The sequence below is a fragment of the Siphateles boraxobius genome, unplaced genomic scaffold (genome assembly GCF_051911475.1).
Source record: "Siphateles boraxobius isolate OS27281-9 unplaced genomic scaffold, OSU_SipBor_1 65, whole genome shotgun sequence".
Taxonomy (NCBI): Eukaryota; Metazoa; Chordata; class Actinopteri; order Cypriniformes; family Leuciscidae; genus Siphateles; species Siphateles boraxobius.
In genome coordinates, this window is record NW_027509192.1 from 12,380,492 (window position 1) to 12,398,055 (window position 17,564).

Below are 17,564 nucleotides of genomic sequence, written 5' to 3' on the forward strand. Positions count from 1 at the left end.
GCGCGTGCAGGTCGCCCACTCTCTTGACCGAGGCGAGTGCCAGCAAGAGCGCAGTCTTGAGCGAGAGCTGTTTAAGGTGCACGGTTCGGAGTGGTTCGAACGGGGGCCCTTTAAGAGCGTCTAGGACAGTAGCTAGGTCCCAGATCGGCACTGAGGGGGGGCGTGAAGGGTTCATCCTCCTAGCGCCCCTTAGGAAACCACTCATCCAGTCGGCTTCGGGTTGGTTCCACGGGAGAAGACCAATCGAGCCCGAGGTCCTCTACGGCCTTCGAGAGGACGCGGATAATCTCCGTATCCATGGTGGAGCCCCCGCTGGTGCTAGCTAGCGTCGACGGGGCGGGGTCGAGAGTGGAGCCCGGCCAGTCGTCCGATGCAGCGTCGATGGACAAGCTGTCATCCATTACCCCATCGTCCTCGGACGCGCCGAAGTCACAAGGCCCACCGCTCTGCTAGAGGGGTGTGGGTCCGGCTGGGTGAACTGAACCGGCGGTGGGGAAGGTAAGAGCGGCGGTGAAGAACGCGGAGACTGGCTCGGCGTGACGTCACTGAGCTCCGGTTCAGGAAGCCTCTGTGAGCGGCGCTTTTTCTTAGTGCGCGGCTCAAACAGAGGGGTGGGGGCGATGGGCTCGCTCACGGCGAAAGCGGCGAGGCGAGCCCGCAGTGCGGAAAGACCCAGGTCATCACATTCCGGGCATCCGCCCTTGGTCAAAGCAGCTTCTGCGTGGTCCCGGCCCAGGCAGCGAGCGCAGATGATGTGACGATCCCCGTCCGGGAGAAGGTCTCTGCACGACGCGCAGGAAAGCATTTGAAACAACGCCTCAGAAAATTGCTCTTTTACAAGTGTCGCGGGGCGAACAGATGTAAAGATACTTGCGTGTGTGGCACGCCGGATGGCTCAGTAGGATGGCGTTCGAAGGCGGCTGAAGGTGCCGACGTCCTCGTATCAATCCCGCTGGTATGCTTTTCGACGGCGCTGAAGGCTTCAATAATCCGGAGGATCCAGCGAAGAAGGTGTTCGCTGAAGGAGATTAAATCTAAAGAACTCTCATGACGGGGCGCCCAATAAATAGCTCTTGGCCACGCCCATCTTGGCGGGCTCTGACGCGCGCGGGCGCGAAGCGCGCTCATTGGTCGCACATTCAGAGTCGCCCCGTCATTGGTTCGAGCAAGTTGCCGCAGCACAGCCAATGACCGAGCTTCCTTCGTTCATTGCTGTCAGCTGTGCAGCTGCAATGCGTTTTACATAAAGACTTCAATATTCTCGAGAAAAGGAGTTTTCCCATAGCGTAAGCTACTTACGCAATAGGAGAGACCTCTCGAAAGGGAACGTATGTTTACCGTATGTTCTTTTTTTTCTAAAAGTTTTAAGCCAGTTATAAATTCTAATAGTTCTTGATTTGAATTAAAAAAAAATTTTTTTTAGAACAATGTGTATAAAGGACAAGATCCTTTTAACCAAACAGGAGTAATACAATTACTGAAAGGCTGAGTACATGTCATTTGCAGTAAATAATATAATATGATTTAGAGGAATGAATAATATGATAATATGAAGAGGAATCAATGATTGTTTAATCTGTATTTATGACATCTCCCTCCAAAGAGACAAACCTGGAGTCATTTAATCCACTTTAAACACGTGTATATTTAGTAAAACAATTATTTGAATAATTTTTACACGGCTTCAGCTTTTGACAATTCTGTACATGCTCATCCACACAAATCTATGTAATATTTAAGTATAATTTTAATTTGGTTTATTATCACATTGTTTTCTGTCTTGCAATTTATTACTTATTTTTTAATTTTCTGTTAAAACTTTTTAAAAACTTTTTCTACAAAATGCAATGTTTCTCTCAGCCTACCATGTCATCAGATCAAGAGATGCCGCCAGCGATCTTTGACAGAATTTTTAACAGCATCTCAAGAGCCAGACAGCAGCTCTCAGCTAACTCTAATAACAATCTCCTTACTTCAACTAGACGCCTTTTCCGGCGTCAGGTCCAAGGACTTTACAGTAAGTCGGGCTTTGCTATGGTAGCCATTTGCATAATTAACAGTGATTTACCGATGTTTAAGATATTATTTAACTGTGTATTTTTGTGTATCCCAGGACCACCGGGAAGGCAAGAAAATTCTGTCTGGCAAATACACCTTTTCCTCCTCTCTGGCCCAGATATTGAGATTTTACCATCTACAACAGAGCTTGAACGGGTTGCGAACATGGGAGTGGGTAAATAAATACTTGATACATAAGGATTTCAGATGTAACACAGTGTTATTTGAATTGTAATTCCAAAATAAATTTCAAAACCATTTTGTAACTGTCACGATTCCTGTCTTATGTTTTCCTTGTCTTGTGTTGACTTTTGTTATTTCCTGTCCTGTGCCATGTTTTGTAGTCACTTGTAGTTTTTCTTGTTTATTAGTCTCTCCAGGTGTTTCTAATTAGCCCCGACCCCTTGTTATCTTGTTTGCCTGTGTATTTAAACCCCTGTGCTTCAGTTGTGTTTTGTCGGTCGTTGTTTAATGCTGCTTGTAGTCTGAGTTCTGAGTACCTTGTTCCTAGTTCTGAGTTTACCCTGGATTACCGGTTTGTTGGATTATTAAAGTGCTTGCATTTGGATTCACTCTCTGCTTTGTCCTTGCTGCGACGTAACAGAACGACCGAACCAAAAATGAATCCAGCAGCCAGTCTCTTTCGCCTCAGCCAAGGTGACCGCCTTATGTGAAATATGTGGAGGAGTTTTGTGGACTCTGTGATGGGGTGGACGTTGATGATAATGTCTTGAAAGACATGTTCCGTTATGGCCTTACGGACCTCCTAGAGTACCTTATGCCGGACAACACCCCTCAATGGACGTTAGAGCAGTACATTGATATTGCCCTTCGGATAAGCTCTGCGCTTCACGCCAGCCACGTCCAGCCAGAGACCGTCCAGCCAGAGACCGTCCAGCCAGAGACCGTCCAGCCAGAGACCGTCCAGCCAGAGACCGTCCAGCCAGAGACCGTCCAGCCAGAGCTTCACGTCAGCCGCGTCCAGCCAGAGCTTCACGTCAGCCGCGTCCAGCCAGAGCTTCACGTCAGCCGCGTCCAGCCAGAGCTTCACGTCAGCCGCGTCCAGCCAGAGCTTCACGTCAGCCACGTCCAGCCAGAGCTTCACGTCAACCACGTCAAGCCAGAGCCGAGGCCCTCTTCGCCGCTGGTCCTGCCCAGCTCAAGGCCCTCTTCGCCGCTGGTCCTGCCCAGCTCAAGGCCCTCTTCGCCGCTGGTCCTGCCCAGCGCTCAGTCCTCTTCGCCGCTGGTCCTGCCCAGCTCAAGGCCCTCTTCGCCGCTGGTCCTGCCCAGCTCAAGCCCCTCTTCGCCGCTGGTCCTGCCCAGCGCTCAGTCCTCTTCGCCGCTGGTCCTGCCAAGCTCAAGGCCCTCTTCGCCGCTGGTCCTGCCCAGCTCAAGACCCTCTTCGCCGCTGGCCCTGCCCAGCGCTCAGTCCTCTTCGCCGCTGGCCCTGCCCAGCGCTCAGTCCTCTTCGCCGCTGGCCCTGCCCAGCGCTCAGTCCAGCCAGAGACCGTCCAGCCAGAGACCGTCCAGCCAGAGACCGTCCAGCCAGAGCTTCACGTCAGCCGCGTCCAGCCAGAGCTTCACGTCAGCCGCGTCCAGCCAGAGCTTCACGTCAGCCGCGTCCAGCCAGAGCTTCACGTCAGCCGCGTCCAGCCAGAGCTTCACGTCAGCCTCGTCCAGCCAGAGCTTCACGTCAGCCACGTCCAGCCAGAGCTTCACGTCAACCACGTCAAGCCAGAGCCGAGGCCCTCTTCGCCGCTGGTCCTGCCCAGCTCAAGGCCCTCTTCGCCGCTGGTCCTGCCCAGCTCAAGGCCCTCTTCGCCGCTGGTCCTGCCCAGCGCTCAGTCCTCTTCGCCGCTGGTCCTGCCCAGCTCAAGGCCCTCTTCGCCGCTGCTCCTGCCCAGCTCAAGCCCCTCTTCGCCGCTGGTCCTGCCCAGCGCTCAGTCCTCTTCGCCGCTGGTCCTGCCAAGCTCAAGGCCCTCTTCGCCGCTGGTCCTGCCCAGCTCAAGACCCTCTTCGCCGCTGGCCCTGCCCAGCGCTCAGTCCTCTTCGCCGCTGGCCCTGCCCAGCGCTCAGTCCTCTTCGCCGCTGGCCCTGCCCAGCGCTCAGTCTTCTTCGCCGCTGGTCCTGCCCAGCTCAAGGCCCTCTTCGCCGCTGGTCCTGCCCAGCTCAAGGCCCTCTTCGCCGCTGGTCCTGCCCAGCTCAAGACCCTCTTCGCCGCTGGCCCTGCCCAGCGCTCAGTCTTCTTCGCCGCTGGTCCTGCCCAGCGCTCAGTCCTCTTCGCCGCTGGTCCCGCCCAGCTCAGAGCCCTCGCGCTGGTCCCGTCCAGCCCTGAGCTTTCTTCTACCGATCCAGAGACTGTTCAAGACTGTTCAGAGACCAGCTCAAGGCCCTCTTCGCCGCTGGTCCTGCCCAGCTCAAGCCCCTCTTCGCCGCTGGTCCTGCCCAGCGCTCAGTCCTCTTCGCCGCTGGTCCTGCCAAGCTCAAGGCCCTCTTCGCCGCTGGTCCTGCCCAGCTCAAGACCCTCTTCGCCGCTGGCCCTACCCAGCGCTCAGTCCTCTTCGCCGCTGGCCCTGCCCAGCGCTCAGTCCTCTTCGCCGCTGGCCCTGCCCAGCGCTCAGTCCTCTTCGCCGCTGGTCCTGCCCAGCTCAAGGTCCTCTTCGCCGCTGGTCCTGCCCAGCTCAAGGTCCTCTTCGCCGCTGGTCCTGCCCAGCTCAAGGCCCTCTTCGCCGCTGGTCCTGCCCAGCGCTCAGTCCTCTTCGCCGCTGGTCCTGCCCAGCTCAAGGCCCTCTTCGCCGCTGGTCCTGCCCAGCTCAAGCCCCTCTTCGCCGCTGGTCCTGCCCAGCGCTCAGTCCTCTTCGCCACTGGTCCTGCCCAGCTCAAGGCCCTCTTCGCCGCTGGTCCTGCCCAGCTCAAGACCCTCTTCGCCGCTGGCCCTGCCCAGCGCTCAGTCTTCTTCGCCGCTGGTCCTGCCCAGCTCAAGGCCCTCTTCGCCGCTGGTCCTGCCCAGCTCAAGGCCCTCTTCGCCGCTGGTCCTGCCCAGCTCAAGACCCTCTTCGCCGCTGGCCCTGCCCAGCGCTCAGTCTTCTTCGCCGCTGGTCCTGCCCAGCGCTCAGTCCTCTTCGCCGCTGGTCCCGCCCAGCTCAGAGCCCTCGCGCTGGTCCCGTCCAGCCCTGAGCTTTCTTCTACCGATCCAGAGACTGTTCAAGTCACGTCTGCCGATCCAGAGACTGTTCAAGTCACGTCTGCCGATCCAGAGACTGTTCAAGTCACATGCGCCGATCCAGAGACTGTTCAAGTCACGTCTGCCGATCCAGAGACTGTTCAAGTCACGTCTGCCGATCCAGAGACTGTTCAAGTCACGTCTGCCGATCCAGAGACTGTTCAAGTCACGTCTGCCGATCCAGAGACTGTTCAAGTCACGTCTGCCGATCCAGAGACTGTTCAAGTCACGTCTGCCGATCCAAAGGCTGTTCAAGTCACGTCTGCCGATCCAGAGGCTGTTCAAGTCACGTCTGCCGATCCAGAGGCTGTTCAAGTCACGTCTGCCGATCCAGAGGCTGTTCAAGTCACGTCTGCCGATCCAGAGACTGTTCAAGTCACGTCTGCCGATCCAGAGACTGTTCAAGTCACGTCTGCCGATCCAGAGACTTTTCAAGTCACGTCTGCCGATCCAGAGACTGTTCAAGTCACGTCTGCCGATTCCGAGACTGTTCAAGTCACGCCTGAACCTGATCGCTCTATGTTTGTTTCTGTGTTTACGTCTGTCCTTGTGGCTGTTTCTGTTCTGGTGTCTGTTCCAGAACCGGAGCCAGTGTCTGTTCCCGAGCCATTCTGTGTGTTGTCTGTTCCCGAGCCAGTGTGTGTGTTGTCTGTTCCTGAGCCAGTGTGTGTGTTGTCTGTTCCCGAGCCATTTTGTGTGTTTTCTGTTCCCGAGCCAGAGCCAGTGTGTGTGTTGTCTGTTCCTGAGCCATTCTGTGTGTTGTCTGTTCCCGAGCCAGAGCCAGTGTGTGTGTTGTCTGTTCCTGAGCCAGTGTGTGTGTGGTCTGTTCCCGAGCCCGAGTGTGTGTTGTCTGTTCCCGAGCCCGTGTGTGTGTTGTCTGTTCCCGAGCCAGAGCCAGTGTGTGTGTTGTCTGTTCCCGAGCCAGTGTGTGTGTTGTCTGTTCCCGAGCCAGTGTGTGTGTTGTCTGTTCCCGAGCCAGTGTGTGTGTTGTCTGTTCCTGAGCCTGAGCCGGTGTCTGTTCCTGAGCCTGAGCCTGAGCCGGTGTCTGTTCCTGAGCCTGAGCCGGTGTCTGTTCCTGAGCCGGTGACTGCTCCTGCCTATGACCCCGTAACTACCCTTAAGAAATTTTTTTGGGGGGGTAGTAGGTCCTCGCCATGGCAACTTAGGGGCCCACGGCCACCAGAAAGATCCTCACCGCCCTGGCCGCCTGAAGGGTCTTCACCGCCCTGGCCGCCCGAAGGGTCTTCACCGCCCTGGCCGCCCGAGGGGTCTTCACCGCCCTGGCCGCCCGAGGGGTCTTCACCGCCCTGGCCGCCCGAGGGGTCTTCACCGCCCTGGCCGCCCGAGGGGTCTTCACCGCCCTGGCCGCCCGAGGGGTTTTCACCGCCCTGGCCGCCCGAGGGGTCGTCTGCTTCGCCCTGGCCGCCCGATTGGTCGTCTGCTTCGCCCTGGCCGCCCAATGGGTCGTCTGCTTCGCCCTGGCCGCATGAACTGCCTGCTCCACCCTGGCCTTCCGTCCTGCCGCAGTCTCCAGGTCCTCTTCCGCTCCATGGGCCTGGCCCTCCATCCCGCCCCCGGGTCCGCCTCTGCTCCACCTCCCTCCTGGACTGTTCATGAAGAGCGTCTGGAATCCGCTCCTTAAGTGGGGGGCTATGTCACGATTCCTGTCTTATGTTTTCCTTGTCTTGTGTTGACTTTTGTTATTTCCTGTCCTGTGCCATGTTTTGTAGTCCTTTGTAGTTTTTCTTGTTTATTAGTCTCTCCAGGTGTTTCTAATTAGCCCCGCCCCCTTGTTATCTTGTTTGCCTGTGTATTTAAACCCCTGTGCTTCAGTTGTGTTTTGTCGGTTGTTGTTTAATGTTGCTTGTAGTCTGAGTTCTTAGTACCTTGTTCCTAGTTCTGAGTTTACCCTGGATTACCTGTTTGTTGGATTATTAAAGTGCTTGCATTTGGATTCACTCTCTGCTTTGTCCTTGCTGCGACGTAACAGTAATGGAGGTTGCTCAAAACATTAGCTTATCCTGTTTATTCATAAAAAGAAATTACTGTCATGACAGATCATAAAATCAAGTATTTAGAACTCTTGTTTTTTTTATGTTTTTTCTATAATTTAGCTTTTACACTCTAAGACTTAATGCACAGATCATTTGATTTGACACACAGTATCAGATTGTTTTGTTTCATCCATTGCTATGGTCATCATAGTCACTTGGATTTAGCTGCACATTTCAATGAGTTTATTAAAGCAAAAACTTTTTATTTTGTTGTTAGTAGCATGAAAAACCTTAATACAACCTTAAAAAAGTGAGCAAAGATTGCTAGCATTATAATCATTGAAGCTGTTTATTACTTTAGGTCAATTTGAGGTATGCAAAGTAGTACACTTTCAAAAACTCATAATCAATGGAGCTCTCTACACTGCAATGATTTTCTTATTATACTTTCTTATTGTATTTTCTTGGTGGGCATAAACTTATTTTAAATACAGGAAAATAATCCTTTTAAAAACAGGAAATGTTACTTATTGTTAACCAAACTTGGTAGTGATCTGTATATTAAACCTGATCTATTACATACAGTATATGATTAACTGATGAGCTGTTGTTTATTTTATGTTGCTTATGTGTATTTTCAATTTTGTAGGTAGACCACTGCATGAAACAACAGGGAGAGGAATCCAACGATCAAAAATTCAATTAAATTGGACTCTGTCTGAATTAAACAATTTTGTCTGCCAATGCTACCCAACTGTGAATTTGAACTTAATAGGTTTTTATTTGGCAAGAGCAGGAAAAGGACGGAAGATAGAAAAAGTGCATGCAAATAGTGTGAAAGACCTAAAAAAAGTAATTGGAAAGAGCAGGCTCTATATAGTCCCAAGAGCTGAAGTTTCACAGGTATGACTTCACTACATGTTAAACAAAGTCCAAGGGCCAGATTTACTTTTGCTCCAGCACAACCCTCCTTTGTCATAACCAAACTTTATGATGTGATTCACTAATGTTCGTCAATGTACTACTAGTATTTCTCAGAACTTTACACTTCCATCAGTGCATTGTGTTCTCATGCTAATTTGTCCTGTTTAGTAAATCTGGCCCCTAAATGTTTAAATGAACGAGACATTTCTTTAAGACATGTTCAGTTGAATTGGGCTTTAATTTAACTTAAATACAAATTATATGTTTCTGCACAGTGCACATTAAGGCCCGCGGTTTCACAGACAGGCCTTAGCTTAAGCCAATAGGCCTTAGTTTAAATGATGTGCAAGAAAATGTTACATGTGTGCACATTGTGACAGAACAATGGAGCTGACATATTTGAACATCTCCAGAGCAAGATATTTTCAGTTGAGACAGTTCAAACATGCATTTTAGTCTGGGACTAGCCTTAAGCCTTGTCTGTGAAACCAGGGGTTAATGTTAGGTGACAGTTCAAGTAACTTCTTTACTCTGCAGTAACTCTTAAAAAATTCTTTGTCATTGTATTTTTTGTCTTCTCTTAGGTAATGACACCATCCGCAGCCATTCCCCAGAACTCACAACAATCATCCAGCACTACAGCACTTGATGAAACCTCCTTCAGTGCTGAGACTACAGAATCTGTAAATCTCTTTGTGAGTGAAGTTATTTATGATGTTGTCAATGGTTTTAAATATGACTGATTTGTGACTCATAGTTGTACTTTATTTCCTTCAGGATTGGCGAGCTGTACGTTCCCAGCAAGATGAAGAATATAATGCTTCTTTGTTGGCAGATATAGAAAAGGTAATTTTTGACTATTCGCAGTTTGCTTGCCAAAAAACAAAAATGTGTATTACATATATGGTATTGCAGGACAGAAGGAGGCGCTGCTACGAGGTTCTGGAAGAAAAGCGCAAAAAGGTTAGTGCTGCCACTAAATATTTTATTGTTTAATTTTCTTTATATATATATATATATATATATATATATACATATACATATATTTTTTAGGCCATTGAGGAAAGACGCCAGCGAATGGCAGCCCGTGTTGAACCTCTAGATGGAGAATATCTGAAAGCCAAATATCCAAATGGAGATGTGAATAAGAGGAAGTTCATCATGTCTGATCCAATTCAAGTAAGACGTTCATTGTGAAGAAGGATTAAGGTTTTTTTTCATAGATGTTTTATTTAATTATTTTTCCTCATTTCTGGATTTCTTTATTTTATTAATATTTGCCATCATGGGCTCTTTGTTTTTAGGTCTTGTTTGATTTTATTGGAAAAGATGAAATGGCCAGTGAGGTGTTCAGAATCCAGGAAGCTACTACTTCAAATGCTATAGAGATCACTTCTACTGGGTCAATTTCAGATCATGGAATCAAACCATTCTGTACATTGTATGTCCTTTGGACATCACCTTTTGATAATCTGGTAAGTAACTACCACAGTATGACTTGAGCAAGTTTTTGATTTTGATTTGGCCATATGCATTACCTTTTATTGATAAATTATCATCATTTTTGGCCTGATTGTCCCCGTTAAATTTGATCTTAAGGCTTGTTAAGAATCCCTGCGTCCCAGATTGCCTAGTTATTCCATGGCCTAAAAGTATGTGCTCTTTTTGTGAAGAAAAAGTACATACTTTTGAGTGTGTGAGACAAGAGTAGCCAAGCTTTGGGGCATACTATCCAGTCATAAAACTGTGTCTTTAACGGACACCATAAACTGGCCTGTCAATCATCTTTTCACAGTTAATATCCTCCACATTTAATTTAATGTAATTTGCTACTAGCCTGAGAGAAAATAAGTAGTATGTTGATCTGCAAATTATGGGTCTTGCATGTAAAGACATTTACATTTATGCATTTGGCAGACGCTTTTATCCAAAGCGACTTACATTGCATTCAAGGTACACATTTTACATTTTGTCAGTTCTTGCTCTCCCTGGGAATCGAACCCATGAGCGTTGCTAGCGCCAACGCTCTACTGTTTGAGCTACAGGAAAGCCTGTAAAGACTCTAAAGTCTAAAGACTCTTCTAGAATTCATGCATAATGATGCATTTAAAACTTGATGACATAATGGATATTTTTAAAAGTTCACATTGTTAGTTAAGATGAAATATAACATGGATAACATTAAATAAACATTTTTATCATTTGAAATTTGGATTATTAGTGACTAAAAAACCCCCTCTCCATCGGTCTCGGATGTTTGAAACCTCGCTATGTGTCCATCCACCTATTTTTATGTGCATTTTGCATGAAAACATGCACATAAACTATGATGGAAACACATTTACCAAATAAAATCCAGTACATGACAGATTATAACTCATCATGCCCAAATGTATAGAGTCAGTATAGTTGTGTTCAGTCTGTGATTACAGTCTACATTAATGTATGTGTGTAAGTGTTTGGAATCTTTTCCAGTGTAAGTATATAGTCTTCAAATGTGTTGAGTTCCTTCTTAGAATGATTCAGCTAGTCATAAAGTGTGCTTCAAGCTTAACTCAGAATAGAGCATACTCAGTATAGAGTAAAAGGTTAATTCTTGGGATTTAAGAATCGGATTGTCTAAATGAGAATTGATTAAATTTGAGAAATCAACAATTTTAACTCAACACTACTTATTAAATCACAGTTTTGTCATTATAGTTCTGTGTTCTTTTCATGTCAGGAAAAAGACTGTGACCCTGTAAATGTTGCCCAGCCTCCAGTGGATTCGCCCTTTGTTCAGTCTTCAGTGGCTCTATCCCCAGTCTAGTCTCCAGTCGCTCTATACCCAGTCCAGTCTCCAGTGGCTCTATCCCCAGTCCAGTCTCCAGTCGCTCTATCCCCAGTCCAGTCTCCAGTGGCTCTATCCCCAGTCCAGTCTCCAGTCGCTCTATCCCCAGTCCAGTCTCCAGTGGCTCTATCCCCAGTCCAGTCTCCAGTCGCTCTATCCCCAGTCCAGTCTCCAGTGGCTCTATCCCCAGTCCAGTCTCCAGTCGCTCTATCCCCAGTCCAGTCTCCAGTGGCTCTATCCCCAGTCCAGTCTCCAGTCGCTCTATCCCCAGTCCAGTCTCCAGTGGCTCTATCCCCAGTCCAGTCTCCAGTCGCTCTATCCCCAGTCCAGTCCAGTCTCTGCCCTCTGTACAGCCTTCTGTGGCTTTGTTCACAGCCCAGACTCCATTCATTAATTTTAATTTTGAAGACCAACCTACAGAGCCAATTGTCATTGATATTGATGAAGAGACACCACTTAGTTCTCCATCTCCCCAGCAATCAGACATTGTAGATCTATCCCTAATAGATCAAGGGAGGTCTGTGGCCCTAGATGAGTATGTTCCTATATATGCTTACATTTACTTACAGTTAACAAAATACTTTTTATGCATTTGCAAATTAACATAAACACACACACACAAAGCCACCAACTCTTCATTTAAAAATAATGGGATGAGGTTGCTTTGTGACTGGAAGTCCCTGCATGTGTGAGCGGGGCTTTATGCAACTAGCAATTTTCTAAAATATACCATAATGTTCAGCATTTGACTAAAAACAATCCAATCTTTGGCTCTTGCAGGGTTGACCTACAGACCATTCTAAAAAAACTGCAAAGCAAAATTGATGGAAACATTTGCCCAACAGCAAACCAAATAAATGTGTTCAGAGAAAACATACTACAGTGCAGCCTGCAAGCTGTCAAGCGGCGACGATTCAACCCACAAGCAAAATTAGATGTAGTGTTTGTTGAACCTGAGGAAGATGGGGAAGGGGCAATAGATGAAGGCGGCCCTACTAGAGAATACTTGCGGTTGTTGATGTGGGCCATCCATCAATCAAATGTCTTTCAGGGCCATGAGAAAGACCGGAGTTTGGCTCTAGACACACAAGGTCAGTACTCAGGTTTCCTGTTACATTAGATATGTAAGACTGTAGAATGTAAGGATGACAGTCCTGTTTTCACCTGCATTTAAAATTGTCCAATTATGAACAGATCTCCTGAATTCTAATAACAAAAATTAAGCCAGGGGTGACTGAGGTGTAAAATATTAACTTTTAAAAGTATTTATAATGGTTCTGTAGGAATTTCTGACATCAATATTTCTTCTGTTTTACTTTAGCTTTGGAGAATAGCTTGTATGCATCAGTGGGGAAGATGATTGCTATGTGTGTCGTCCATGGAGGAGTTGGCCCACATTTCTTCTCCGAAAGGCTTTTTCAACAGATCTGTGGTATGCCAACATCCTCTGCCTCAGTGGATGAGGTTTGAGATCATACATTGAGGGAGCAACTAATCAAGGTACGGAGATGTTTGAGAATTTAAATAATTGTTTAAAGGTGTTATATGATGCTATTATTAAAGATCATTATTTTGTGTATTTGGAAAATGTGTTGACATGCTTCAACGTTAAAAAAAACACATTATTTTTCATATGCAGTGCATTATTTTAGCTCCTCTATGTGCTTTGTGATTGACCAAACACCCACAAGTGTGTGTCAGAAATGTAATGCCCCTTACCCTAATTGTGAGCTACAGCTTTCAAAGTACATATATAAACAGTTAATGGGTACATGTTGCTCAGCTCTGCTTGAGCAGGCATCAGTGTCATACAGAACACAGGGCATCTAGAGCTGCTTTTCTATCAACAGGCCGAACGGTTCTCTTTGCTTAACAGTTTCATTCTGTGCCTATACAAATGGTTTTTCCTCACAATTGTAAAATAGCTTTTTTCGCAACTGTTTTAGATACAGGAAGCAACAACTGTTCAGGAGGCAAATTGTGCCATTGCAGAAGCAGCAGACAGCTTAAGTATCATTGGTGCCTTGAGATATACATCACACCTGACAGAAAGGAACTCTCTTGTCCAGTCAGCTGCAGAGTTCTTTGTGAATGGGAGACTGCCTTGGACCAGTAAGTGGTTTAAAAGGGTTAGTCTGCCCAAAATATTGAAATTCTGTTGTTAATTATTCACCCGCATGGGTTTCCACACCCCAGGACTTAAGTTAACTTCCAGAACACAAATAAAGATACTACCATGCTAACATCTCCTGAGAGTTGTCATGATAGAACACCTTTTGTGTTGAAAACATACAGTATATGAAGGTCTTACGGGTAGACCGTCATAATTAATGACAGAATTGAAATTTTTTTGGGGTGAAGTAAAATTTTAAGCCTTTCCTTTTTGACAACATAACTATCATCAGCTTGAAACTTCCATTGACTGCTATGTTTGTTATGCAGGTTTTCAGAAGGGTTGCAAACTCTCAGTTTGCTGGAAGAGATGCAGAAATATCCTGCACTTTTTTATGACATGTTCGTCAATGAGCAGAGGCCCCTTCAAGCAAAGGACCTCTGCAGTCTTTTTTATGTGAACTTTTCCCCACAAGGCAGCAACAGAAGGGCAAAAGAAAACCAGACCATATGCTAAATTCAAAATGTTTAAAATTTCTACAGTATAATGGGTGAATACTTAAATCCATTTTCCAAATTGTGTTTGCTCAATCTTAAGTTTATCAAGCAACGAGAATACTTTTTGTTTGTTTGTTTTTTTGCGCAGAAAAAGTATTCTCGTTTCAATCCCTTAGAAGCCTATGGAGGAGTGATCCAGCTCTCAGATTTAATCACAAATATCTTAATTTGTGTTCCGAAGATGAACGAAAGTCTTACAGGGTTGGAACAACATGAGGGTGAGTAATTACTGACAGAATTTTCATTTTGGGGTGAACTATCCCTTTAAGCTTTAATATTAGCCTACCTTTTTTCACAAAGTAATTTTAGGTAGTTACAACTGAGTACAGCTTTTATAAATTTAAAGTTTCATTTAAGAAGCACCTTGAAGTCAAATATGTTTGAGATGTGCATCCATTGCAAAATAAAATGCATTGTTCTGCAATATGCATGTTCATGTTTATTGTGGAAAAACAGTGTTACATTGCTAATTTTTCAGGTTTGTTCAGGTTCTCTCACTTGTACACCAGCTTTTCATAGAAAATCAGTTTTTCAATGTCAGCATCTAAGCATCTATTAATTCTTCAACAGAGCATTCTTGTAGTTAAACCTTTTACATATTAAAATATTACAAAAGAATGACATTCTTTATAACACTCTAATCTGCAACACTAGTTTGCCAAAACATTAGCAATTTCTGCACAACATACCTGAAACCTAAGCTTCAAATCTGCAATATGGTCAATAGCATGGGAAACCGTTTCCATTTGCTGAGGAGTAAGGTTAATTTGAGGCTGTTCAACAGTTACAGCTGGGATTTCTTCATTTTCAGCTGTGGGTAAAGACTCAATGCCATGTTGAACCAGGAGTTCATTAAAATGTTCTGGCCTGTAAAGATCGTCTCCAAACACATTGTTGATGGCTGTGCTGTCAGTTCCTATCATTGACAGCATTCCTTCTGTCCATATCTGTGTTGGTGTTTTATTGTTTTCTGTCCGCAAAGCATGGTGATTCCATGCCTCTTTGAAGTGCTGTAGTCTAGCTTGGATCTGTGGAAGAAAAACTATGCTGAGCGAAACTTTGTGAAGGTCATTGCTGGGATCAAGCAGTTCAGAATCTTCAAGACTGTAGAACGTGCTGTAGAATGATTGTAGCACATGTAAAAATACATCCCTCCACAAACGTTCTATCCTTTGGTTGTGGACAGATTCCCCAGTAATGTGACTCCGGCGCTGAAGTCCTTGTACAAGGTTCATAAACAAGGCCACTTGTAAGTTCTCACCACCGTGATCTGACCTAACCCTAGAGGGCAGACCGTAAAGGCATGTTGCTTGAATAAACTGAGACAGCACAGTACTGGCACAGTTGTTGGTGTTGCAATTTAGGTATGTGATTAGTCGGGAATGTCCATCGATTGCACCATGAATCACAAAGCCCCATCTAAAAGTAAAAATAAAAATACAAAATGTAAGTTAAATATTATAGGTAGTAAAGTGTGAAGAACAAAGAGGTCCTACAGGTCCCACTTTTTCACAGTTCCCAGGTTTCTGTTATGCTGGACGTCACAAAAGACACTTTAAATGTAATTGTGAACAAATCTTTTTTTTATTTTTTTTTACATGAATAAATTATGAAAAAAGCAGGGTCTAATAATCAAGAAATGGGGAAGTGTAGGACAACATAAGGACAACTGGAATATTAGGAACTATAGGAGTAAAATACAAACTACACTGTGTTATACTTAGAATAATTGTATGTAATGTATTAATAATTCATATAATAAATGCATCAAGTGAAAGATTTGTACAGTTTCACAGTACATACTCTTTCAAACCTGACCTGAACCCCATAGAGAATCTGTGGGATTTTGTGAAGAGAAAGTTGAGAGACGCAAGACCCAACACTCTGGATGAGCTTAAGGCCGCTATCGAAGCATCCTGGGCCTCCATAACACCTCAGCAGTGCCACAGGCTGATTACCTCCTGCCACGCCACAATTTCTTTCTGTGTCTTACCCTCTTGCTTGAGGGTGTCAATGATGGCCTTCTGGACAGCTGTCAGGTCGGCAGTCTTACCCATGATTGCGGTTTTGAGTAATGAAACAGGCTGGGAGTTTTTAAAAGACTCAGGAATCTTTTGCAGGTGTTTAGAGTTAATTAGTTGATTCAGATGATTAGGTTAATAGCTCGTTTACAGACCCTTTTCATGATATGCTAATTTTTTGAGATAGGAATTTTGGGTTTTCATGAGCTGTATGCCAAAATCATCAGTATTAAAACAATAAAAGACCTGAAATATTTTAGTTGGTGTGCAATGAATCTAAAATATATGAAAGTTTAATTTTTATCATTACATTATGGCAAATAATGAACTTTATCACAATATGCTAATTTTTTGAGAAGGACCTGTATATAATAAAATGACATTGCATAACCCATAGAGATCGCATTGTCCGAGAGTTTGGGAATATTCACACATAACATACATGTATATGTATATACACATAAAACATGATATCCGAGTTTTAAAATCAAACATTTTAAAAGAGAACAATACATAACGGTTGTTTAAATCAATCAACATTAAGCTGTGTCGTAAGCAAGTCGTTTCCCATCATGCTTTTGATCAGCGCAGTCGGTGGAGAGCAACTGCGTGCGACTGCAGAATCCGACACGTGCGACTTGCGCTCGCGAGAGCTTTTTGACACACGTCAGCATGACATTAGAGCAAGGCGGACCGCACTCGGACACATTTCTAATCGGCATGCATTACGCGCTGATCGCCGGTGATCGGTTCTGCGCAGATTTTGCTCATCTCAAACAAGCCTAATGTCTAATATGAGAATGTCTAATCCTTTTAGACGGGTTTGATTACACCCTTGAGTCTTTCACTGATTGTTTTCAGTTTAACGGAAGTTACACCCATAATTCACGCAAAGCGTCATGGGGCGTAGGCAGGGGCGTAGCCATCAGAAGTGAGGGGGACAGAATGTCAAGTGTAATACCATTTTTTTTTCAGACTTTTGTTGACAGGTTAATTGGCTTAATATGCTATTTATTTTTAAAGCAAAAAAACAGAAATAAAGAAATGCAGATGTTCAGTACTTTATATTTTCCTGGCTTAAAGGGTTAGTTCACCCAAAAATGAAAATTAAGTCATTAATTACTCACCCCCATGCTGTACCAACCCCGTAAGACCTTCGTTCATCTTCGGAACACAAATGAAGATATTTTTGATTAAATCTGAGAGGTGGATCACTGCTACATAGGCTGCCAGAGGGAATGAAACTTGACGGCCCAGAAAGTCATTAAAGAACATGTTTAAATATTCCATGTGCCTACAGTGGCTCAACTATAAGTTTATCAAGCGACGAGACTACTTTTTTTCCGAAAAAAAAAAAACATAATAACGACTTTATTCGACTATTCCTTTTCATTCCTTGTGGGCCTGAGACGAGAGTTCAAGAGATTTCCACGACGCATGCGCGAGAACTGAACAAGAAGTATTAGAAGAAGAACGTTCTCTTCTCAGTTCTCGCGCATGCGTCGTGGAAATCTCTTGAACTCTCGTCTCAGGCCCACAAGGAAGAAAAGGAATAGTCGAATAAAGTCGTTATTATGTTTTTTTTTTCGGGAAAAAAGTATTCTCGTCGCTTGATAAACTTATAGTTGAGCCACTGTAGGCACATGGAATATTTAAACATTTTCTTTAATGACTTTCTGGGCCGTCAAGTTTCATTCCCTCTGGCAGCCTATGTAGCAGTGATCCACCTCTCAGATTTAATCAAAAATATCTTCATTTGTGTTCCGAAGATGAACGAAGGTCTTACGGGGTTGGTACAGCATGGGGGTGAGTAATTAATGACTTAATTTTCATTTTTGGGTGAA

At 45.4% G+C, this 17,564-nt stretch overlaps 1 protein-coding gene across 1 annotated transcript; it reads left to right on the plus strand.

Annotated features, from left to right (window-relative positions):
• The first annotated feature begins 7,401 nt into the window (after window positions 1-7,401).
• Window positions 7,402-12,445, plus strand: LOC143720447 (uncharacterized). Its single transcript, XM_077209922.1, has 9 exons — window positions 7,402-8,178; window positions 8,784-8,894; window positions 8,977-9,045; window positions 9,115-9,162; window positions 9,253-9,378; window positions 9,504-9,674; window positions 10,922-11,564; window positions 11,810-12,120; window positions 12,351-12,445. Exons 1-7 carry the CDS (start codon window positions 7,894-7,896, stop codon window positions 11,006-11,008), a joined length of 897 nt encoding a protein of 298 aa, XP_077066037.1. The 5' UTR covers window positions 7,402-7,893; the 3' UTR covers window positions 11,009-11,564; window positions 11,810-12,120; window positions 12,351-12,445.
• The last annotated feature ends 5,119 nt before the right edge of the window (window positions 12,446-17,564 follow it).